This window comes from Nerophis ophidion, linkage group LG26, assembly GCF_033978795.1.
Source record: "Nerophis ophidion isolate RoL-2023_Sa linkage group LG26, RoL_Noph_v1.0, whole genome shotgun sequence".
NCBI classification, from domain to species: Eukaryota; Metazoa; Chordata; class Actinopteri; order Syngnathiformes; family Syngnathidae; genus Nerophis; species Nerophis ophidion.
This window is the reverse complement of record NC_084636.1, coordinates 14370328-14394847: the sequence shown is the minus strand read 5'-3', so window position 1 is coordinate 14394847 and position 24520 is coordinate 14370328. Positions and strand designations below refer to the sequence as shown.

The following is a 24520-nucleotide window of genomic DNA, read 5'->3' as shown; positions in this document are numbered from 1 at the left end:
AAAGTGTGTACGTTATATTTGTGAAAACAACTAAGATAAAAAAAAAGTGTGTATGCTAAAGTTGAGTAGTTGTGAAAACAAAGATACAAAAGTGTACGCTAGAGTAGTAGTTGTGAAAACAACAAAGATAAAAAAAAGTGTGTATGCTAAAGTTGAGTAGTTGTGAAAACAAAGATACAAAAGTGTACGCTAGAGTAGTTGTGAAAACAACAAAGATAAAAAAAAAAGTGTGTATGCTAAAGTTGAGTAGTTGTAAAAACAACAAAGATACAAAAGTGTGTATGCTAAAGTTGAGTAGTTGTGAAAACAAAGATACAAAAGTGTACGCTACAGTTGTGAAAACAACGATACAAAAGTGTGTACGCTAAAGTTGAGTAGTTGTGAAAATGTGCATTGGGTTTCTGGAAGACTAAATCATCTTCAGTGTTTACAAAAACACTTAGGTCAGGATTCTTGAAACCACTTCAATGATTCAGCACTTCGTTGAAGACACAAACTTGTGTTTTAAAGTTTGTGAAAACTCATACATTACGTTGAAGTTTCTCAATTATGGAAATTAGCATGATTTTTCCTCCCCAAAATGTTTATTTTATAGCTGTGTCTATTTGCGCTAAAATCATCCCTTATTCTGCCCAAAGCATATTTGTGCTATACCTGGGGGATGCTATTTGATCTACGTTTTGTGTACTTGTAGTCTTAAAATGTGTTACTACGCACACACACGGTATGTCATCTCAAACAACCAACACCATAGCCAAACAAAAAGTGACATAAACAACAAAAGTTAAAATAATTCCACTTTTATTTGAAATGTGACTTTACACAAAGAACTCAATGTCATGTTTGTAGATTTTAAAAAAAGGATCAAATAACAAAAAGTGTCACACAAAAGGTGTGGTTGGTCTTTTTGCGACATTCTTCCCACTGATCGAGGCACCTCTCTCTTAATAAATAGTCGTTATTTAAAATTTGCACAATGAGTAATAAGCTATAAATATGAAGGCGCATATTCAAACATTTTGAATAATTATAATAATAAATGTATTGATTTCATTACAAAAATAGGCAGGCAGGCAAAAACAAATGTTCAAAGCAAAGATGACGGTAAACTTTGCAAAACCAGAAATTGGCACAACAGAAATGAAAATGAACAGACACTTGAGATCATGTGACACTTTTAAAATTAGGCACTAGTTAAACAAACCACCACACCAATTTAGCATAAGAGCTTCCACAACATCGACACTCTTTGTTTTCTTCTTCTGGCATCGTCAACCTTTTTATTTTTTAATGTTTAAACCATGAATGACACTGAGAAGTTGTTTGAGGGGATGCATGGAATTCAAAAAAAATAATTGGCTTAAATTGTAAACAAAAACAAAAGTGGCAAAAAAGAAGCTAGTTTTGATTGTGACGTCGTCATTAAGTCCCAGAAAGGAGCAAAGATGGCTGACTTCTGCCAACTTTGCTTCAAAGTGTACGACATCACCGTGTGCTCCGATAGTCGATAAAACAATCAAGCCTGTCATGGTAAAAAGGGGGTTGGAAGTGTCAGTGCCACTGGTTTCGTCTTCTTTTTTTTTTTTGTCACCTTGGATCTGCCTGAGACTTTCAGACCTGAACCGTAGCAAAAAGATCAAAGCACTTCATGAAAAATCTACAACTTGAGCCTTTGGAAAGACAGCAACTGAAAAAAAAAATGCTTTGGAGCATTAGCTTGCAATCGAGGTTCAACATGTGAAGGAAAAAAATACTGATAAGGACGTGTGACGTCTTTAAAGGGGATCCTCCACTATTTGGATACAACTTATTAGAGGAAATGCGCTGATAAAACGTATTAAAATACAAAGTATCCTCTTGGAAAAACATGGGTGGCGTCTTCTTTTTTTGACATCACATCACAGGCTATAGTTTGCCAGGTAAACATCCCACCTGGAGTCAAATGTCTTTAGCATTAGCGTTATGGTGGAGAATTTAGAAGAGATGGGAACATCCTGATTCACCACATACAGTGCATCTGGAAAGTATTCACAGCACGTCACTTTTTTCACATTTTGTTATGTTACAACCTTATTCCAAAATGCAATGACTGGATTTGTACCTTCTAAATTCTCCACACAATACCCCGTAATGACAATGTGAAAAGATTTTTGTTTAGAATTTTTTGGTCATTTATTAAAAGTAAGAAATCACATAAGTATTCACAGCCTGTGTGCCATGAAGCTCAAATGTTAGCTGAGGTGCATCCTCTTTCCACTGATCATCCTTGAGATGTTCCTACAGCTTAATTGGAGCCCACCTCTGGTAAATTAAGTTGGTTGGACATGATTTGGAAAGACACACCTTTCTATATACAATCAATCAATCAATCAATGAATATTTACTTTACGTATATAGCCCTAAATCATGAGTGTCTCAAAGGGCTGCACAAGCCACAATGACATCCTCGGCTCAGATCCCACATCAGGGCAAGGAAAATCTCAACCCAATGGACAATGAGATACCTTGGAGGGGACCGCAGATGTGGGGTGACTGGTCCAATGGACGTCGAGTGGATCTCGCATAATATTGTGAGAGTCCAGTCCATAGTGGACCCTTTTGTGGGTTCTTCCGAGGATGTTGTAGTCGTAATGATTCGTGCAGTCCTTTGAGACATTTGTGATTTGGGGCTATATAAATAAACATTGATTGATTGATTGATTGATCTTGCTTTCACAAATTTTTGTAGAAACAGTCTCCATGTGTATTTTATACACAATCAATCAATTAGGCCACCGGATTCTCATCATTTGGATGGGTGGCCAAATACTTTTGGCAATATAGTGTACGTCTCTGATAGGCACATCAATCAGTCAGAGGAGTTGGCATTTTTTACTTGAGCTTTTACCCAGCATCATGTCTGTGTGTTGCTTAAGTCTACACGGCCTCTAGAAATGTGTTATCAAGTTGCCGTGAGGCAGCGCACATTTCCACGCCAACGTCCGTTTGGATACATCTCATCATTGCTGTGAAAAAAGGGCATATGGCAGGTTTTTGTACGCATGCAAGCTTTGTACATGAGGGCCCAGGACTCTTCCTAGAGCTGGCCCACCGTCTGAACTGAGCAGTCAGGGGAGAAGAGAGGTGACCAAGAACCCAATGGTCACTCTGTCAGAGCTACAGCATTCCTCTGTGGAGAGGGGAGAACCTTCTAGAAGGACAACCATATCTGTAGCAATCCACCAATCAGGCCTGTATGGTAGAGTGGCCAGACAGAAGCCATTTATTTGTAAAAAGTTTGCCAAAAAGCACCTGAAAGACTCTCAGACCATGAGAAACATAATCCCTGATCTGATGAGACAAAGATTGAACTATTTGGTGTGAATGCCAGGCATCATGTTTGGAGGAAACCAGGCACCGCTCATCACCAGGCCAATACCATCCCTACAGGGAAGAATGGTGGTGGCAGCTTCATGCGGTGGGAATTAATTTCCGCGACAGGAACTGGTGGACGATTCAGGATAGAGGGAAAAATAAATGCAGCAATGTACAGAGACATGCTGGATGAAAACCTGCTCCAGATTGGTCTTGAATTCAGACTGGGGCGATGGTTCATCTTTTAGGACAACTCTGTAAATGTCCAACCAGAGCCCAGACGATAATCCGTGTTGGAGCCTATTTATATATTAATTGTTTTGACAATGGATTCCAATGCCAATGATGATGTTGATTGATTATTGGATGTTTTAGATTAATTATTATTGTGTTCAGCTGCTCACGCTCCTCCTGGTGAGCCACTTCCTCCTCCTATAATTAAGAAGACAGCACAGCTGGGCGCTGCCTTTGTCTGTCTGTCATGCTGAAGGAGTGAGGGCTGATATAGTTTGTTTACCACTAAATAGGTTATGTTTATTATATAAGAAGTCAACCACAGAGAATATTTTTGTTTGTGAAAATAAATTATCAACATTTTGAATCTGGAAGTATCTCCGCGAGTGCTTATTCAAGAATTTAGTGCGTCATAAACCTCCTCCTCAGGGCTACTCTGCTAACTTTATTTTTATTTTTTCGAAACTTTCTTGGAACGCAAGAGTAGCCGTAACAATCCAATTGAACGTCTCTAGGGAGATCTTGAAATAGATGTGCACCAACGCATCCCATCCAACCTGATGGAGCAGGAGAGGTGCTGCAAAGAGGAATGGTCAAAACTGCCCAAAGATAGGTTTGCCAAGTTTGTGGCATTGTATCGAAAAAAAAAACTTAAGGCTGTAATTGCTGCCAAAGATTCATCAATTATTGATTTGAGCAAAGGCTGTGGACACTTATCGACATGTAAATTCTTAGTTTTCTATTTTTTTTATAATTGCTAAATTATCTAAAAAATAACTTACATATTGTCATTGTAAGGTATTGTGTGTAGAATTTTGAGGACGACTATTAATTTATTCCATTTGGGAAAAAGGCTGTAACATAACTACATACTTTCCAGATGCACTGCACAAACATTCCATATTATTACATATTATTTATCCTTTTCGTTTCCTATTAAATATTTAGTTATGTGACGAACACAGGAAATGAACACAAAAAAGGGGTAAAATTAAATCGACTCGGCTCCTTTTCAGACATGCTTAATTGTGCAGGGGTAAACACGTAACACAACTTTGTTCAGCATGTTTGAATATGAACTAAAGTTTGATAACTAAACTACCAACTATCCATCCATCCATTTTCTACCGCTTATTCCCTTTCGGGGTCACGGGGGGCGCTGGCGCCTATCTCAGCTACAATCGGGCGGAAGGCGGGGTACTACCAACTATGATGATATTAATTGTTTAGTAACATAATTGTGTGATAGCAAGCTGGCGGCTCCCGTGTTTCAAAAATCCTACTTTTGGAAGATGATGAAAACATCAACGCACTCCTATAAAGAGATACGTGTCCAAACAGCGGAGGCCCCCATGGAGTAATAAATTAATTTGTGCATTCTCTCTGGGTGCTTTTTTACAAGAGGAAAGATTTATTTTGAAGGTGGCCGCCGTTCTCCATTGGCATTGTCACGAAGGTCACTCACAATTTGTCAAGAGGTCGCTCGTTGGTGTCTTCCCAGATGTCGCCGAGAGTAAGGAAGGCGACGTGGGAACATTTGAGCAACCCAATGAGGCCAGCGGGAGGCGTTTGTTCTTTGGCGTTCTCTTTAGGCCGTTTGCATGCACGCATCCTGGATATAATGGGGGGGCTCCTTCTTCTTCCTCTTTTTTGTTTTGTTCTAATATATTTCTGGGGCATTGTCATTGAAAAGCCATCAAGGTAGATAAAGTGCCATGCGGTCTTCCTCCTTATGTGTGAGGGGTGCGCCCCCTGCTGGCTCCCCTCAGCAGCACACTAGTAGCCCTCCCTCAAGTTGTCCCTGGTGCCGCTGTAGATTCGCGGAGCTGGAAGAGATCTGAACGAAGAGTCAAGTTTAATGCTATTCGATGCGAGTGATGTTTTGGTTTTTATTCTTTTGCTTTACCTGCGTACAGGCTGCGCCAACTTGCTTCGCGGTAGAGGGATGCCCCCACCGCCCGCCGGGGCACTTGGGCGAGGCAGGCCGCTGCGGGGCGGAACCAGGGAGCGTCCGGGTGTGGAACCGGCGACAGAGCCGGGGTTGACCGTGGCCTTGACGGGCTGCCTCAAGGCGAGCGGCGAGGGTGTGGCCGGAGTCCGCAGCTTACTGGACGCTGGAACTGAGGAGCGGAAAGACAACATGACACGACACACCTGGATGGAAGCTAAGTGATAAATGTTGGCATGACGAGCGTGACAATGAATTGAACAATGTCAGGAACAAAACATGAAGTATGTCTTCATCCACCACACTTACCATATTTAGCAATGAGAACGAATACTATGAAAGAAGCACTGCCTAAACTGGGTGGCATCATTACCTCTGCGAGGGAGGCTATGCGTTTTTAAACTTTTCCTTATTGTTTAATGCAGGCGTGTCAAACTCATTTTAAATCGGGGGCCACTTGGAGAAAAATCTACTCCCAAATGGGCCGGACTGGTAAAATCACAGTACGATAACTTAAAAATAATGACAACTTCAGATTGTTTTCTTTGTCTAAAAATAGAACAAGCACATTCTGAAAATGTCCATATCATATTGTTGTTGTTTTTTTACACTTACATGTTGCGGTTAATAGTATTCTACCTTTATTTGACGTTATTTATATTTTCAATCTATCAAGATTAAAAAAGTATATAAAAATCTAATTACAGTATGATCTTAATGTAGTTTGATGATTTTCCTCGACTGATGTACTTTATTTGACGTTATTTATATTTTCAATCTATCAAGATTAAAAAAGTATATAAAAATCTAATTACAGTATGATCTTAATGTAGTTTGATGATTTTCCTCGACTGATGTACTAACATCATGTGGTTTATTTTGTACATATGTAGCATCATCTACAAAGATACAAAGAATTGCTATTGCGTCATCCAGTGAACACATTTATAACAGCTGTTTCTTTCATTCCAAAATCTTCTCGTTAATTTTTACACTTGGCAAACTCATCTTGCGGGCCGGAGCCGGCTCTCGGGCCGCACGTTTGACACACCTGGTTTGATGCTTAATAGTTTTTCTAACAAAACGTATAACTTCAAACTACAGTGTCACCAACTCAGAATTACAAGAAATAAACTAACATGTAGGAATAGTTGTTGAAAAGAAAAGATAAAATATTGATGTTCTGGCTGAATAAGATGACCGGCGTTCATAGCTGTCACTCACATCTGTCTCGCATACATGCACATGCCTGTCGCACGTGCACATACACAAAAGCGATATGAGAACAAAGGGATTTTGACAAATGGATCGTATGGTTGCTATTGTCCTGTTTGACCAGTTAGTACAATTATATCCGTTTTTAAAATAATGGTTGATATAATACTTGCAGCTTGTTTCAAAGTTAGCGCACTCTGTGGATGGTTGGTTCTTAGAATGAGGCGCATGAACGTAAATAACAAAAGTATATATGCAGAGGTTAGGTATTGTGTTTAATTTGTGTTTTAACGTGCACAGTATGGGCTCGGCGCAGGTGTACTGAGAACATGGCGCAGTGGTGGAAGTCTGCCATTTACCGAGTGCCATTCCGGTTCTCACTGTGATGACATGCGCGACACAGACACACACAACCACGCTGAGGGGGAGCCACACAAACATGACAACATCAACAACAACTAGAGTCATGAGCCAGTCAGTAAATACTCACTAAAGTCACCTTCGTCGCCAAAGCAACAGGAAAGCGGGACTAGACAAAGACAACAGAAACAGGCCTTAGGTCAGTGCGGCGAAAGGCGGGCCGGGGTTAAAGGGTCCGAGGATGTGGTTCATAACAGATTTGAGTTTTGCCTGAAACAAACTTGGTGAATCTGTTCAGTATATTCTTCTAACAGACATGTATGTGCTATTCTAAACTCGAACAGGACAATCAGGTGAGCCAGTAAATGTTCGTATTAGTCAATTTACTTAATATATTAATGCATATATCCACAGGGAATAAAGAGATGAAAGGATTTTAGCATGTCCTGAATTTATTCAGTAATGAGACTTCTCATTAAAATGTCTTTTTACTGCTGTGCTGTGCTCACTAGCTTGGTTATATCAGTATTCGAGTGGGTTATTTTTTTTATTAGCCCCACGTTTCAGTCGTTATTTCGCAAACGTTTTCCTGTTAACATTTTTGCGCCGACCAATACGAGAAGAAGTCATTCTGCGACCCATTTGTATGCGCTTGGATTTTTTGGAAACAACTGATTTAGATCAGAGAAAGAGCCACCGAAAGTGTGAAAGCAACCCTCCTTGGTGAGACTTCCTCCACCTCCCTAATGATGCAGCATGAATAATCCACCATTTCATCCACCCTGTCGACACACCAGTGAGTGTATGACGCTGGTGGCCGTTACCTCGCCGGGCAGCCGGGCTTTGAAGGTGCTGTTTGGATTTGGGGGCTGAGACAGAGGGGCTTGAGTGTCTCAGGAGCTGAGGTGCTGCTGTTGGAAAATAGACACTTTTTCAGCATGGCCGTTCACTTCCACTTCCCGGCAGTCAAAGTAGAAAGAGGCACTAAGGGGCCGGCAGTGTAGCTTGCATGCCACTAGAGGGGGCCACAGCCGAATCTTTGCCAACCCATAAGATCCAGTCTGATAGTCAAGCCACCAGCAAGTAGAAGAGGGGGGCGTGGTTTAAGAAATACATGCAGTCAGTGCCAAAGCCAAAGAGTGTATTTGTTAATGATGGGGATCTTGTAACGGTACAAAAATCTCACTGTATGATATTATCATGGTATTGAGCCCACGGTTCGATATTATTGTGGTATTTGTATACACCCCCAAAAAAGAATTAAAGAATGTTAGTGTGTAAAATAAAGTGGCAAATGTGTTTAAGATAAGCAAAAGATAAGATATTTGAACACAAACTTAATACTCAAATGTTCTAATCCTATTATTACTATAAACAAGAATATATGTGTGTGTATACACATACAGTACAGGCCAAAAGTTTAGACAAACCTTCTCATTCAATGAGTTTGCTTTATTTTCATGACTATTTACATTGTAGATTGTCACTGAAGGCATCAAAACTATGAACACATGTGGAGTTATGTACTTAATAAAAAAAAAGGTGAAATAACTGAAAACATGTTTTATATTCCGCGACCCCAAAAGGGAATAAGCGGTAGGAAATGGATGGATGGATGGATGTTTTATATTCTATTTTCTTCAAAATAGCCCTCCTTTGCTCTGATTATTGCTTTGCACACTCTTGGCATTTTCTTGATGAGCTTCAAGAGGTAGTCACCTGAAATGGTTTTTACCTCACAAGTATGGCTGAAGCTCATCGAGCGAATGCCAAGCGTGTGCAAAGCAGTAACCAGAGCAAAGGATGGCTATTTTGAAGAAACTACAATATAAAACATACTTTCAGTTATTTCACCTTTTTTTGTTAAGTACATAACTCCACTAGTTTTGGCATGTACTGAATATATATGTATCTGTGTGTGTGTATATATATATATATATATATATATATATATATATATATATATATATATATATATATATATACTATATATATACTTATACATATACATACATACATATTTACTATAAAATACTTTCAATTCATTGTTTTTAAACTGACAATATAAACATCCAGTGTAACAAATTTAAAACAACAATGTTCACGTTAATGTCTTTCAACTTTTACCACAGAGAAACAGTGTCCTCTAGAGTGAACACATTTGACGATTGAACGTTTAACAATGCAAATACTTAACAAATTGATGTTTGGCCTAGTTGGCATCAAATATATTTTCCTAGTGACTGTTAATCAAGTATAACTTCTCATATTACTTGTGTTACCGACAGTCCAGAGTCACCAAACTTGTTTTTTGTCCCCGCTGCCGCCTGGTGCATTTCCTACTTAAAACATGGGTAACAAACCCATTTAAACCACAAGTTGATTCAATGTTGTTAAAATAAAATGTGGGTTAAAACATCAAAACTTTTGAACGGCTTTATGTGTCGCCTTGGAAACATTTTGCCTTGCAGTCTACGCAGACCAATGAGGTTATGTTTTTGCCAGGGTTTGTTTGACTGTATATTAGCAACATGACTCAAAAGGTTATAGTTACATTTTAATAAAAACTTCAGGAAATGTCAGAAAAAACAACCCTTTCTCTTTCCTTTACGAAAACCCACACACGGACTCTGCACATTCGTGCTACACAGGGAATTTTGGGAGTTGCAGTTCACTCCCAGACAGGCCAATTCATAAGTGCCAGCAAAAAAATACACTGACCAAGTTTTCATTGTACACCATCACACGTAACAGTAATATTGTGGTGATTTTGATACTGAAATACCGCGGGGTGTTTATATTGCCGTTACAGTCTGAATTAAAGATGAAGAGTACTTGTGTTAAAAAAATTTGGCCACGTTATAAGTGCATAAAGGCATGTTGAATAAACTGAAGCTTGCCCTTTGACGTTGCTTGTACTGAGCCTCTTGTATCAGAGAGGGATTACATCTCCCGGATTAAGAAAAACACCATTAACTTCATCTCGCTTTAAAGGATTACATCAAATGGATATTCTACACGCTTGTGTCGCGATGCTAATCTCCTCAGAGTACATCAAACCTTGGCTGCCGCTGATTGGGGACACTTTCCTTCGAGGTGGGATTAAGACAAATGTGTGGAAAGAGGAACAATTGCTTAACAGCTCTGCCAAGCATTTGTAGCGTTTTGTGGGGTTTATAACATTGCTGGTTAGCCGCAGAAAGACAGTCTGTGAGAGCAAATAAATATGTTAACTCTTTTCCCGCCACACAGTAGAACACTGCTGCTTGATACTGACAGGTTAAAGCGGGAAAGAGTTAATAAAGTGCACGTGCGCGGTCTACTTACGAGCTGACGGGCTCTGGTGTCGAGGAGACCCGCCGTTTGGCACCTGCAGGTTAGACTCACAGCTTCGGCTGTTCTTGACGGGCTCTGGGGCCTGAGGTGCTGCTGCAGAAGAGCGCGTGAGATTGGGAAGACTACGACGCAGTTTTTCTGTAACGGCAAATAAGGAGAGTGGGTTGAAAGATGGATGGCATGTCCTCTCTGCCTTGTGCTCACCTTCGTTCTTCACCACATTGGTCTGGAGCTCGTGGCCGTGTCCCTGCAGCGAGTGGCGAGGCTGCTGCAGGCGGCTGATGACGGGCTGAGGTGATCCGCGGCCATGGCTGTACTCAATGGAGCGGGCGGGGGAGCGTGAACGGGGTGAGTTCCTGGGGGAGGCACGGGGGGAGTGGCGAGGGGAGGGGCTGAAGCGGTTGGCGGGCAAGTGGAATGCTGGGTGCACCGCCTCCTCATCGTCCTCTAGGCTGTGCGTGTCCAGCTCCTGGTCGCTGAAGGTGCTGCGCCGCAGCGAGTGGCAGGACGAACCCGAGCTCCGCCTAGATGCCGAGGCGGCGTAGTCCTGTCTCAGACCTGACGACGAGCACGGTTACACATCTGGAAATCTGCTTGCAAAAAGACAGAGGACGCCACTTACTTTCTTCCTGCATTCGCGCTAGAATTTGGACGTCGTTGACGTTGTTGAGTTTGTAGGTCGTTGAGGAGCCAACGGAGTCTTCATCCATCTCGGAGGTGCTCAGCTCGCTGTCCACTGACGACTGCGGGCTGACGGCTGGCGGATTCCTTTCTGATGCCGCATTTCGCTGATGTGCTGGAAAGACATTACTTTGTTTTTAGAACCCAGGCAGTATAGTTGGGTTATTGTCATCTTTTCTGCAAACAACTAATCAGTTTAATACCACCTTATAGCACCCTTATTTATGGTACTTAGGCCTGGTTTACACTGATATGTTTTGCCCATATGCGACCTGTATCAAACGTTTTCATGTCAGTGTGAACAATGCAAGTCCGAATCTTTCATATCCAACCCAGGCCTCTTTTGTATGTGGAAATAAATTGAATATTCAGTACAAGTCAAAAGTTTGGACACACTTTCTCATTCAGCATGTTTTTTTTATTTTCATGACTATTTACATTGTAGATTGTCATTGAAGGCATCAAAACTATAAATGAGGTGAAATAACTGAAAATATGTTTTATATTGTATTTTCTTCAAAATAGCCACCCTTTGATGAGCTTCAAGAGGTAGTAGTCTCTTGAAATGGTTTTCACTTCACAGGTGTGCTAGAAGCTCATTGAGAGAATGCTAAGAGTGTGCAAAGCAGTAATCAGAGCAAAGTGTGGCTATTTTGAAAAAACTAAAATATAAAACATGTTTTCAGTTATTTCACCTTTTTTTGTTAAGTCCCTAACTCCACATGTGTTCATTCATAGTTTTGATGCCTTCAGTTACAATCTACAATGTAAGTAGTCATGAAAATAAAGAAAGAGCATTGAATGAGGAGAAGTTGTGTCCAAACTTTAGGCCTGTACTGTATATATACGACGTGACCTTAATGTGAACGCTCCCGCGCTCTGGTCACATACATCGGACTACAACATCATCAAAAAGCAATGAGCGCCAAAATAAACTGTTATAAAATAAGTAGTTGACAGCAAACCAGAAAACAGGTGAAAGTATAATGTTTTAAGAACTAACATGAAACTTCAACCACTCTTGTCTATGAATGGTCGCCCCGACACGCTCTTGAAGCAGACATTAGTGCAAAATATCCTGTAAAATTGCTAGAACCAAAATACTTTTCCTTATCCTTTTTGTTCTTCTATGTGCAGTTCAGAAAATGTTAGCTTTGATTGCACAAAATCCTTGAAGTTGCCACAAATGTGTCATAACTGAGACCGACTAGAGCTAAAGTAATCACATTAGGAATCGCATTTATTTTTTGGTAATGTAACCGGCCACTAAAACGATCAGATTTGATAAAAGAAAAATCCGAATTGGACATCTGACTCTTCAGTGTGAACTTAGCCTTGAAGGGGGATTAGGGGGATTAGTGGATAGAAAATGTGTGTGACAACAGGATAAAATCTTTGTCCTTTTGTTTACTCTGGCCTTCATCTACTTACACAGCCAAACATGAATGTCATTAATAACGTTCCAGACTACGCTGGCAGCTTAAACTAAACCAAAACATTCGGTGGAAACGTGTCTCCAATCGCCTACGATTAACATATTTTCAGATAAGTTGTACCTGTGTTTACAGGCATCAGCTGCTGCCTGACAATGGGCACCTTGCTGGGCGTGGACGAGGGCGAGTTGAACCCGCTGCTGTAGGGGCTGTTGGCGGCGTTTGTGCAGTACGGGCTACCATAGTTCACCTGCTGGTTGTAGCTGCTCCCGTAGAGACTTCTCTGCTTGTTGGCTGCAATGACACAGAATCTGAATTGCATCATGTAGAAAGAGCATGCATACTGTGTTCCAAAAAAAACTGGAAGCTGTTCTAGCTGCAAAGAGTGGAGGGGGCGTGTCGAGTACAAAGCAGACATTGTTTTGTTCGTAGTCTATTAAAGCGTATGGTGAGCATACGCGCACACTTCCACAATAGACCGCATTCAAGGAAGAGCACAAAGCAAGCAAGTGTGAGGTCTCAAATCATGAGCTTGGTGCGGAGACATGATGTGCACGTCCTGTTCTACTTCTCGCTCTCAGGCTGAATCTGGATCCCGGCCCCGTTACTGATCTGACACTGCTAGTTTTTGTGAGATCACTGGGCCCCATTCAGCAACCGTTCTTAAGAAAAAATTTTGTTCTTAGGCCCACTTACAAAAAATTTTAAAAATATTTTTGCATTCACCAATGTTTTCTTAGCTGGGATTTGTTCGTAGCCAAGAACAAAATCTACGATTGCTTCAAGGCACTCTTAGGGTGGCCTATTTGTTCTTAGGTGTGACAAGTTCCCTTACTTCTATTGTCTAATGTTAAATTAATATCATAGATGTATAGGTATAGATATATAGATACCGTATTTCCTTGAATTGTCGCACGGCATATAGTATGCGCCTGCCTTGAATTACTGCCGGGTCAAACTCGCTTCCCAAAATAATTAGCGCATGCTTAGTATTACCGCCTGGTCAAACTCGTGACGTCACGAGTGACACTTCCCCTGTCATCATTTTCAAAATGGAGGAGGCTGATTTCAATACCGGTAAATTGAAATCGCATAAAGGGAAGATTAAAAGCTATTCAGTAGGATTTTAGGTCCAAGCCTACATCACACTCAATTTTTTACTGCATGCCTTTGGTAAGTGCCGGAGTGAGAACAGGTTTTAAAAAAATAAACGCATGCTTACTTTTACCGCATGCCTTTGGTAACCGCAGGAGTGAGAAGAGGTTTTAAATTAATTAGCGACCGGGCGGCAATTCCAGGAAATATGGTACATAGATAGATACGGATATATAGGTAGATAGACATAGATCAGACAGACCTATTGCAAAATGAGCAATATATATAGACCTTTCAAAATACCGTGTGCGTGCACACACACATACAATCATCAATTACCGGGGCGTTGATTTAGTGATTGGTGACTCTTTAAAAGACTCAACTCACACAATTGCAATGCTTTTGCTGCTACTGTAAGATGCCGCAGATCGTGCCCTGGGGAGGGAGCACATATTTCACGACCATATAGACCTATTTGCCCGAAGTTACGAATATTTATTTGAACGCTTAGGGCTATCTCGGCAGTCCCCCCTTTCTTAAACTTACATTTTGACATTATGTATTTCCCCCGCGGGACAATACAAATTTCTCTTCTGTAATCTGTTTGTGTTTTCTCCGTGTATTTGATGTTCGGCTTTCCGCCCTATTTGTGGGGAATTAAGGGAGTTTACCTATGCAAATTACGGAATTAAGGGTGTTTACATATGCATATTGGGGAAATAAGGTTGTGTTTGTATGCAAATTATGATAAACACGCACACGCTAACCATTTGGCATTCAGCAACTTAAGAACAGCAGGTAGGAACAATTGGGCAGTTTAAGAACACGTCACGAATTTGAATGGAGTCCTCTTAGGAAATCACTTAAGAAGAAAGATATATGGAAAAGTAAGGAATTTACTGCTGAATGGGGCCCAATATGTGAGGATTCTCTTTCGGGGATGTTGATGTTCCCACAGAAATGAGTCAGATCAGCTGCTTCCTTTTCCCCGCATCATCCCCACCCCCACTTTGTCATCCTGCATTATTTAGGTAGTGGCCGTTGCACGGGTGGAGTGCAAAGGCAATAGACCATGTTGCATTTAAAACACACTGCGATTTTTTGGGAAACTTTCAGGTATAGAACAGGAAGCTTCTCAATTAGAGCTCAAGTTGTTTTTGGATCAGGGCAGCGCCACGCACTTTCGGGACGGAACAAAATAAAGCGGGTTTAAGTCAAACGGCACTGAGCGGATAATAAACATGTCCTCAGATCCCAGCGTCCCACAAGACAAGTTGTCCGAGTACTTTGTGTAGCAAGCTGTGATTGGTGTCACGTAGCATGGAGCGACAGGAGGCCGCGTCGTTCACCAAACACGCCACACAAGGACAAGAAGAGCCTGAGGGGCTAAGGAGGACGTGTGGGGCGGCGCTTCTTTGGCCGTTCACTGGCTGTGAAGTAATGCAATAGGACAAAGAATGGTGAAGGAAGGACAGTGTGGTGGTTAAGTGGTTAGCACTGGCAGCGAGAATTTTTTTGGATAAGCTGTACAAAAAATGGGCTGAAGGTGGAAAACATCTGTTAGGTTGAGTAGACTAAAAGCCTGTGTCAACAACACCATGGTCTGACCCAGAGCACTCCTGCTCTTGAGGCGTGCGTCAGATAAACTCAGACAGTCATTTTAAACACGTCTCCTCCCTGTTGTTGCTTGTTGTGTAACTTAGGCCAAGCAGCAGACAAACTGCTCCCGTCTTCTTTCTGTTGCTAACGCAAACTCAGCACCATGGCAACATGCCTTAGCGAGCGGGTGCGAAGGGAGGAAAAAAATCGGGGAGGGCGTGTCCGACTGAGGATGTTCCGTGTGTCACTCCCTGGCATGAGTCGCCTGAAGGGTGACGTGACCCTTCTTCCTCGCTTACACTGATGATGTCGCTGCTGGTCACACATCAGCAGAATGTGTTTGTACGCTGCCTCACTCCCTAAGGCTTTGACTGCAGGTCCCCGATCACACCAGCAAACACCAACAATGGAGGAGAGCAGGGGTCTTTTTATATTTGTTTCTTCAATAAGGAGACCATTTTTAAGCTCTACTCACACTAGGCCATCTGTAGCAAGCTAGACTTGACCTCACCTGGCCAGTGCTCATTTAAAAGGTCCCTGTGTCGACCTATTTGCTTCCCCTATTACTTATAAATTGCTGTATTATTGCTATTAGCCTGACTTTGTGGATTATTTTTAGTCGTTCAGACAATTTCAGTGTTTTGTTTTCCAAATTGCTGCATTATTGCTATTGGCCTGACTTTGTGGATTATTTTTAGTAGTTTTGACAATTTAAGTGTTTTGTTTTCCATATGCGATCAGAACGCAGCTTGCTGGAACGATGCAGCCCATTAGAGATTGAGAAGTTTAACACAGCAGCTACTCCAGAGCTGGATTGTGTGTTTGCATAGTATGTAAAAAAACATTTTTTCAATTATGCAACTATTATTTTGGTTTCACTGTCCAGGTGCAGATTGTTGCACGGCAGAATTCACGTCACACTGGCTGTTTAAAAGCGTCACATGAACATACCGCTGTCAAAATAGAAACTGACCCTTCCCAGTAAAGCCACAAGGAGGCATTCCCCCTCCCTTTCGCAGGTCAAGGACCCCACTATATTTAGTGGCGGTCAAAAAAAAAGTCAAGTCGGGTACTCACATAGCACAATGTTCAACACTAAACCTTAAACTAATCAGTACTGCATGCTTAATGTTCAGCAATATAGACGTATGGAAGACTTATGAATAAATACAATTCAACAACAATAGCAGGGGTTTGGGGACCCAAAGGACCCATGTGCTTTGGACCAAAAACGCACAGGATTGATTATGGACCAAGCTGGATTGAAGTCAGTGGGTGTTCCAGTATCACACAGGATACCCTACCCAACAAAACAAAGTCAAACTAGTGCATGTTCCTCTTTGTCACCTGTCAGAAGTTTAGTTTTCCACACCAGAGCAAGAATCATATTGGATCTTCTCATGAATTTTAAATGATCAAGATACATACTGGCTAGCATAAGCAAAGACTGTCATTACCTGACATGGTGACGTCCAGTCTGTGGATGAGAGATCGCTTGGCTAACTCCATGTCGGGGCTGGGGTTGTCAAGAGCCTGGCGGCACCACACCACAGGGCTCAGCGCTTTCTGCAGAGGACTGTTCAGTTTGGCCTCATAAAGCCTGAAAAGACAACCAGCAAAAAGTTGAAACTATGCATTCCTTACGGTGTTCGTCAATTTACTTCGTGGGAACAGTCTACGGTAATAATTGTATTTTTCTTTAAAGTGAGCCAGATTCCTCTGAACATTTGCTGAAGGAAAAGTTAGCCACAAACGATCTGTGCTGCAGAAAAAAATACAGTCAGGGACCACAAGAGAGCTGTATTAAAAGTGTTTGCTTTGTCAAAATAATACTTAAACTAGAGTGATACTGTCAAGCTATTGAGCCATGTTTTTTTTTTAGGTGGTTCAGTACAGGTCAACCCGGTACTGTTTGAAACGGTAAATCCTGATATCAGGCTTGTGTTTCTAGGCGGGGTGACACAAAATAACTAATTCCAACAGAAAAGAGGATAGAGGGATGGTGAAAATTGATTTAACCTACAACATTGGCTATGGAAATGCAAACAATTCTGTATCCAACTGAACTAACTGACAGGGCTTTCAATGCATATTTAATTCTTATTTATAAGGCATCAGTAAAAACACTGACTAGCCCAAATTAATGTTGACTAACGGCTCATATGATAAGTGAGAACAACATCTTTAAATACACTGCTTGCAGCAAACTTTTAAGAATGAACTGGCTCTTGTCCAAAATTGAAATGTCCTCAGCTTGCTTGTTCTTTTTTATTATTCCAACACAAGCAGCACAAACGAGTGTTGACACCATTATAAGAGATAGGACCAGAAGAAGAAAGAGGAGTTTCCCCTGCAAAGGCAAATCAGAATCAGCAGCTGTCAGCTTCACTCACAGCCGTTCAGGATGCCCCATGTGATGAAACGTTCCAAGACATTCTGTGGCGTATCAACAAGACAGCCATCTTGAATGTGGAACATCAACTTCCTACTATGAACACAAACATGAAGATGCCGCAACTAAATAAAGATGGCAGATGACACAAAGGAAGTTCAATCCAGTCGGAAGGTGAATTCAAAGGTTACAGGAACTAGCGGAGCGAACGTGAATGTGGTGGCAAGATCTACTTTGGATATTCTAAATAACGCAACCCATCCTGTGGGCAAAAAATGTGTGCCCATAGGAAGCATCCCCACCCAAGCCGCTGACATGACTTTACAATACTTTCAGGCTACTTATGTGGGCAGTGTTCTGTCAGACAACTCACTCACACAGATAATTAGGTGCTTTTCTGGTAAATTAGACATTTTTGTATTCGGAAGTCCTTGATGAACCAATACATCAGTTATGTCAACAGAAAAACACTCTAATAAGGGAAGTGAACTTTTTTTTGCAATGTTGTCTGTCATTCACAATCCTTAGGTAAAACAAGAAAATTTATATTTTTCTCTTTTTATGCATTCTAACTTCTAAATAAACGGTCGAAAAAGTTAGCAAACAAGCCTATGAGAGTCTCTGTAGTCCACCCATAAAGCTCTCTAAAAACACCCAAAACCACCATTAAAGTTTTATATACATGCTATAAGTACATATGTAATGTAGTAACAGGCACATTCATATTAAATGGGTTTACTTGTATAGCGCTTTTCTACCTTCAAGGTACTCAAAGCGCTTTGACACTACTTCCACATTTACCCATTCACACACACATTCACACACTGATGGAGGGAGCTGCCATGCAAGGCGCCAACCAGCACCCATCAGGAGCAAGGGTGAAGTGTCTTGCTCAGGACACAACGGACATGACGAGGTTGGTACTAGGTGGGATTTGAACCAGGGACCCTCGGGTTGCGCACGGCCACTCTCCCCACTGCGCCACGTATTTTGCTCATTTTAAGCATATGGCGTTATCTTAACTTTACAGACATTACATTGTCTGCTTTTTTCCTTTAACAACAACACTAATAATTATGCAGGGTTCATGAGAGCCAATAATGATTAGTCAAATTTAGACAAATAATGATTCAAACCTTTTATTTTTTTAGTCTGAATAAAAGGAGATGAGCTACAAGTTTTAGTATTTTTGGGCTAAACAGATTCAGCAAGCATCATGCAGAAATATTGCTAAGTGTTAAACAAGATAAACAAACTACAGACATAATAAAAATCACTTACTGCACATCTGCTTTTACTGGTATGAAACTGATGGAATGTTCATATCTTCCCGTTTAGATGAAGATTTATTCATAAACCTCACAAAGGGTTCAAGAAAAAAGGTGTCAAACAATTGTCTTTTCGTGTCTTTCTTGCAATCTCTGAGTCTAAGTTGGATGTCAAAGTTTATCATCTTATTACTTTAAACCTTTTACTATCCAGGTGAGACGCACCATAATCTAAAATCAACTTTTACCAGCTCAGTGACATTGCAGCAGCTCACTGGCTCAAAATGTCTATAGAGCAGCATAAACTAGTTAGCGCTATGTGATTGCGGCTAAAAGTAGTTTATCTGTGCTAGCGCTTATAGTAACAATATTGCTAAAACTTGGTTAATATTTAGGGCTCGCCTTGTTGTTAGATGGCTTTGTGGGCGCACAAGAGTACTACTATTAACTACATTGTTAACCACCTTGTACTTGCTGTAGTTTACGTCTGAGAATCCATAAAAAAATAAAGACTTGTGTTCTTGTCTTACATAGGTATTGTGAATGATAGCCAACATTTTTTTTAAAAAGTTCAGTTCCCCTTAAAGCCTTGTTTATGTACAACTGTATTATTGTTCACTTTGATACCCAACCCAAACCCATGTTTTGTTTCTACGTCCAACAACAGCAATTAGAGAGCAGACTAAATGGAATATTTACTACATACCGACAAACTTAAATGTAACATTTGTGATGGATTACAGCCTGATGTGACCCAGCCCTTTAAAAAAATTAATCACTGAGCTTCGAGGCCATCCAGGAAGGAGAAGGCTAGTCTCTCCGGGGCCTGGGGCCTTACGCAAATATAACATCAGACTGCTGTCGAGACTTTTGTGAGGTACAATCCTGCCTTTACAAGCAAAATAACCTAACAGATGGACAGTGGAGGGCAACTCATAAGCACATTTTCTTGTTCTGCTTTTCGGTTTGGATCCCAGGAGCTTCAGCGGCCAACTTGTGTTTGGCTGCAGGGAATTCGGAGGAGGAATGTAACCATGGCTGCCGGGCAGAAAAACAACTCAGATGCACTGATCCTCCAAAGCAGGGGTTCCCAACCTTTTTTACACCAGGGACCGGTTTAATGTAGGCATTATTTTTACGGACCGGTCTTCCACGTGTGGCAGAAAGACATAACAAATAAGTGCGTGAAAAATGAATACATGAAAAATCTCACAATAACATTCAATTAGTGGGAGCCAGTGGCCTTTTCCCTTTGCAAAGAAGCACTTCATAGACTTTTGTTTTTTGCTAGTTTTGGCTTTAGTATCTGATGGTGATACATCACATTCAAGGACAAGAACATGGACATATAAGAAAGCTAGAAATACTTGACATTAGTTCTAATAGATTTCTGTGAGTTACTATTTCTATTGAAAAATGTATCTATACATATTTGGTGCAATATTTCATACGTAGATACACTGTTAGCTTTTTTGGTCCAATTATCCGTGCGTAAATATATCCGTTATTGCTAAGTACTTGTGTAATCGGACGATGTGCAATAACACCAGCACTTTAACTTACTAGGCCAAAGGAGATGTGTATTTTTTTTTCCTTCAGCACAATTAATATATGCAACAATTTAGCACTTCTCCGCCTGCTTTATGCACATTAACTCTTAAGGTCACTTTGTTCCTGATCTACCCTGATCTTAGGTCATCAACCTAGCTAGATGGAACCTAGCTTTTGGCTAAAATTTGGCACCTTTACATTTTATATGTTTATTAAAGGCCTACTGAAATGAGATGTTCTTATTTAAACAGGGATAGCAACAGGTCCATTCTATGTGTCATACTTGATCATTTTCGCGATATTGCCATATTTTTGCTGAAAGGATTTAGTAGAGAACATTCACAATAAAGTTGGCAACTTTTGGTCGCTAATAAAAAAGCCTTGCCTGTACCGGAAGTAGCAGACGATGTGCGCGTGACGTCACGGGTTGTGGAGCTCCTCACATCCTCACATTGTTTACAATCATAGCCACCAGCAGCGAGAACGATTCAGAATTAGAAAGCGACAATTTTCCCATTAATTTGAGCGAGAATGAAAGATTCGTGGATGAAGATAGTGAGAGTGAAGGTCTAGAATAAAACAAAAAAAAAGGCGAGGGCAGTGTGAGTGTTTCAGATGTTATTAGACACATTTACTAGGATAATTCTGGAAAATCCCTTATCTGCTTATTTTGTTACTAGTGTTTTAGGGAGATTATATGGTACCTGAAAGTCAGAAAGGTGTGGCCACGGGTGTGGTGACCGCCAGTGTCTCCGGTGGGAGGAGGTAAGGGGGTCCGCAGCTGCAGGAGGACGCAAGCTCCGCTCATGTCTACGGTAAGAGCCGACTTATTACCACCATTTTCTCACCGAAACCTGCCGGTTGACATGTGGTAGAGAACCATGTTCGCTTGACCGCTCTGTTCCATAGTAAAGCTTCACCTTCGGGAATGTAAACAAGGAAATACCGGCTGTGTTTGTGTTGCTAAAGGCAGTTGCAATACACCGCATCCCACCTACATCTTTCTTCTTTGACTTCTCCATTATTATTGAACAAATTGCAAAAGATTTAGCAACACAGATGTCCAGAATACTGTTTAATTATGCTATTAAAGCTACGACCGGTCCGCACACGTCATCATTCCGCGACATTTTCAACAGGATACTTCGCGGGAAATTTAAAATTGCAATTTAGTAAACTAAACCGGCCGTATTGGCATGTGTTGCAATGTTAAGATTTCATCATTGATATATAAAATATCAGACTGCGTGGTCGGTAGTAGTGGGTTTCAGTAGGCCTTTAATGTGCAATTGTCCCATGTGACAAAGACTTAACTAATATAGCAAATGGCGACTTCCTGTTTTACAATACATCTATGAACAAGCTTATTGGTATGTCTGGTGGGACTGGCTAAAGTAAAGTAGGAGAAAATGCAGTCGGTTATAAATTAGTTAATGTCTCTGTGCGGCCCGGTAGAAAATGCGTCACAGACCCATGCCGGTCCCCAGACCGGTAGTTGGGGACCACCGCTCTAAGGCACCACTGTTGTACCAAACCAAGCAATGTGCAGCATCATAACAACTGACGAGCAGCTGAGAGGCCAACTAAACCAATGCAATGCGAATTGTAAGCTGGCACTGAACACCCCAGACTAGAGTGTATGATGACACAAACGTACACATTCACACATTAACATTACAGGTCAACACCGGAGGCCTGACGATAGGGTCGTCAATGTGGTGCGTCCACGTACACCTCAGCTGTCAGGAGTCTGGTGGCACTCACCAGCTGTCGTCATCCTCATGCAGACAGTCCATGTCCTCCAGGTCTAAGATCTCCACCTGGTCCAAAATCGACGTTTCGCCCTCGTCGTCCGAATAACGCGAGTTCCGGCTAGACCCGGAGGTGGCGGCCGAGGCGCCGTCGCAGCCGTACGCCCTCCTGAAGCTGACGCCGTCGTAGGACAACCGGGGGCTCCGGCAGCGGCGGTTCTCCAACAGGTCGCCGTAACCGCCTGTGCCGGCGAACCCCACCCCGGGGAAGCCGCCTGTGTCGCCCGCCGAGAGTGACAACGACTCGTAGCCGGCGCTGTGGGGTCTGTGGTGGCCGGACATCATCATGGAGCGACCCCGGAGCTGCTCGTTTTGTTTCTCAAGCTGCTTGACCAAGTCCTGGAGCTTCCGCACCTCCAGGTCGGCGTTAATGTTGGAGTTGATGTCCTCCATGGTGGCTTCTCCGGCCCCGGGGAAGAAAAGGCGCTGGCCGGGCGGTTCGAGTCCCGTTGTCGGTTCCTATTTAGTTACCTTCGCGACGTCCTTCGTTTCCGCTGGAGACACGTCGTTCAACTGCTTTGGCTCTTTTGTGGACTTAAAAAGATTAACATTGTCTCCTGGGTTTGTTTCTCGGCCATTTCCACAACACACGTCACGGCGTTTGAGAGGCCACAGGCACTGGGGGCTGACGTCACCGCAGGCGGGAGCGCGCACGTAACCAACACCTATTTTGCGTGCTCGCGACCAGGCAGCAAATTATCTGTTTACGCAACAGAAACGTTGCTTGCTCCTCAAACCTTCTACATTTGATTATTAAAACACTTTGGAGCTGGAGAACACATATTAATAACGATAAATAAAATAATTACATAAATATTAACAACTGTCATGATGAATAAACTGCACCAGGGGTCACCAACCTTTTTGAAACCAAAAGCTACTTCTTGGGTACTGATTAATGCGAAGGGCTACCCGTTTTATACAAACCTAAATAAATTGCTGGAAATAGCAAATTTGCTCAATTCAACTTTATTAAATAAATTCATATATATATAAAAATGGGTATTTTTGTCTGTCATTCCGTCGTACATTTTTTTTCCTTTTACGGAAGGTTTTTTGTAGAGAATAAATGAGGAAAAAAACAATTAATTGAACGATTTAAAAGAGGAGAAAACACGAAAAAAGAATTTATGGAACATCATTATTATGAGGTGGCGACTTGTCCAGGGTGTACCCCGCCTTCTGCCCGATTGTAGCTGAGATAGGCGCCAGCGCCCCCCGCGACCCCAAAAGGGAATAAGCGGTAGAAAATGGATGGATGGGCATTATTATTTTTTCCTGATTAAGATTAATTTTTGAATTTTGATGATGTTTTAAATAGGTTAAAATCCAATCTGCACTTTGTTAGAATATATAACAAATTGGACCAAGCTATATTTCAAACAAAAAAAAAATCATTGTTTCTTCTAGATTTTCCAGAACAAAAATTTTAAAAGAAATTAAAAAGACTTTGAAATAAGATTTAAATTTAATTCTACAGATTTTCTAGATTTGCCAGAATATTTTTTTTTTTATTTTAATCATAAATTTGAATATTCTTTGTCGAAAAAACAGAAGATAAAATGAAGAATTAAATTAAAATATATTTATTATTCTTTACAATAAAATAAAATACTTGAACATTGATTTAAATTGTCAGGAAATAAGAGGAAGGAGTTTAAAAGGTAAAAAGGTATATGTGTTTAAAAATTTTATTTCTGAACGTTATAAGAAGCAAAGTAAAAAAAAAAAAATGAATTCATTTAAACAAATGAAGACCAAGTCTTTAAAATATTTTCTTGGATTTTCAAATTCTATTTCAGTTTTGTCTCTCTTAAAATTAAAAATGTTGAGCAAAGCGAGACCAGCTTGCTAGTAAATAAAATATATTTTAAAAATAGAGGCAGCTCACTGGTAAGTGCTGCTATTTTAGCTCTTTTTAGAACAGGTCTGCGGGCTACTCATCTGGTCCTCACGGGCGACCTTGTGCCCGCGCGCACCGCGTTGATGACCCCTGAACTACACTGTCCATATTATGTATCATAACAAACAATTGCATACTTTTCAAATTGCACCGTTCTACAAACTTGAATGCACCCTATCCATATTATATTTATTGCCGCTTATATATGTATGCAAATATAGAGCTCTTACATCGACTATTTGATTGCCTTTTAAGTCTTTCGTTGTTATTCTTATTGCTACTTATGTAGCTATTGTAGAACAATGTGTCAGTCATTGTTACTTATCATATGAACGAAATA

General features: G+C 41.1%; 1 protein-coding gene across 3 annotated transcripts; it reads right to left on the bottom strand.

The window, feature by feature from the left end:
• Positions 1–784: 784 nt before the first annotated feature.
• Positions 785–22930, bottom strand: slain2 (SLAIN motif family, member 2). Of its 3 annotated transcripts, none has more exons than XM_061888410.1 (9): positions 22231–22930; positions 16713–16855; positions 12685–12855; positions 11070–11243; positions 10652–11005; positions 10439–10585; positions 7936–8022; positions 5495–5708; positions 785–5425 (listed from the first exon to the last, which is right to left on the bottom strand). In XM_061888410.1, the coding sequence occupies exons 1-9, from the start codon at positions 22668–22670 to the stop codon at positions 5365–5367; spliced, it is 1791 nt and encodes a 596-aa protein (XP_061744394.1). In that variant the 5' UTR covers positions 22671–22930; the 3' UTR covers positions 785–5364. The 3 variants fall into 3 exon arrangements, with proteins under 3 accessions (XP_061744394.1, XP_061744395.1, XP_061744396.1); XM_061888411.1 differs by lacking the exon at positions 7936–8022 and adding an exon at positions 7242–7280; XM_061888412.1 differs by lacking the exon at positions 7936–8022.
• Between the last annotated feature and the right edge of the window lie 1590 nt (positions 22931–24520).

Bases quoted from the DNA above. Each gene is read 5' to 3' on its own strand.
- slain2 (XM_061888410.1), bottom strand. From the start codon at position 22,670: ATGGAGGACATCAACTCCAACATTAACGCCGACCTGGAGGTGCGGAAG. The intron at 11,244-12,684 runs GTACAACTTATC...ATGTCTTTCCAG, and splicing joins GCTGATGCCTGTAAACACAG to CACATCAGCGAAATGCGGCA. The intron at 5,426-5,494 runs GTAAAGCAAAAG...CTCTTCGTTCAG, and splicing joins TTGGCGCAGCCTGTACGCAG to ATCTCTTCCAGCTCCGCGAA.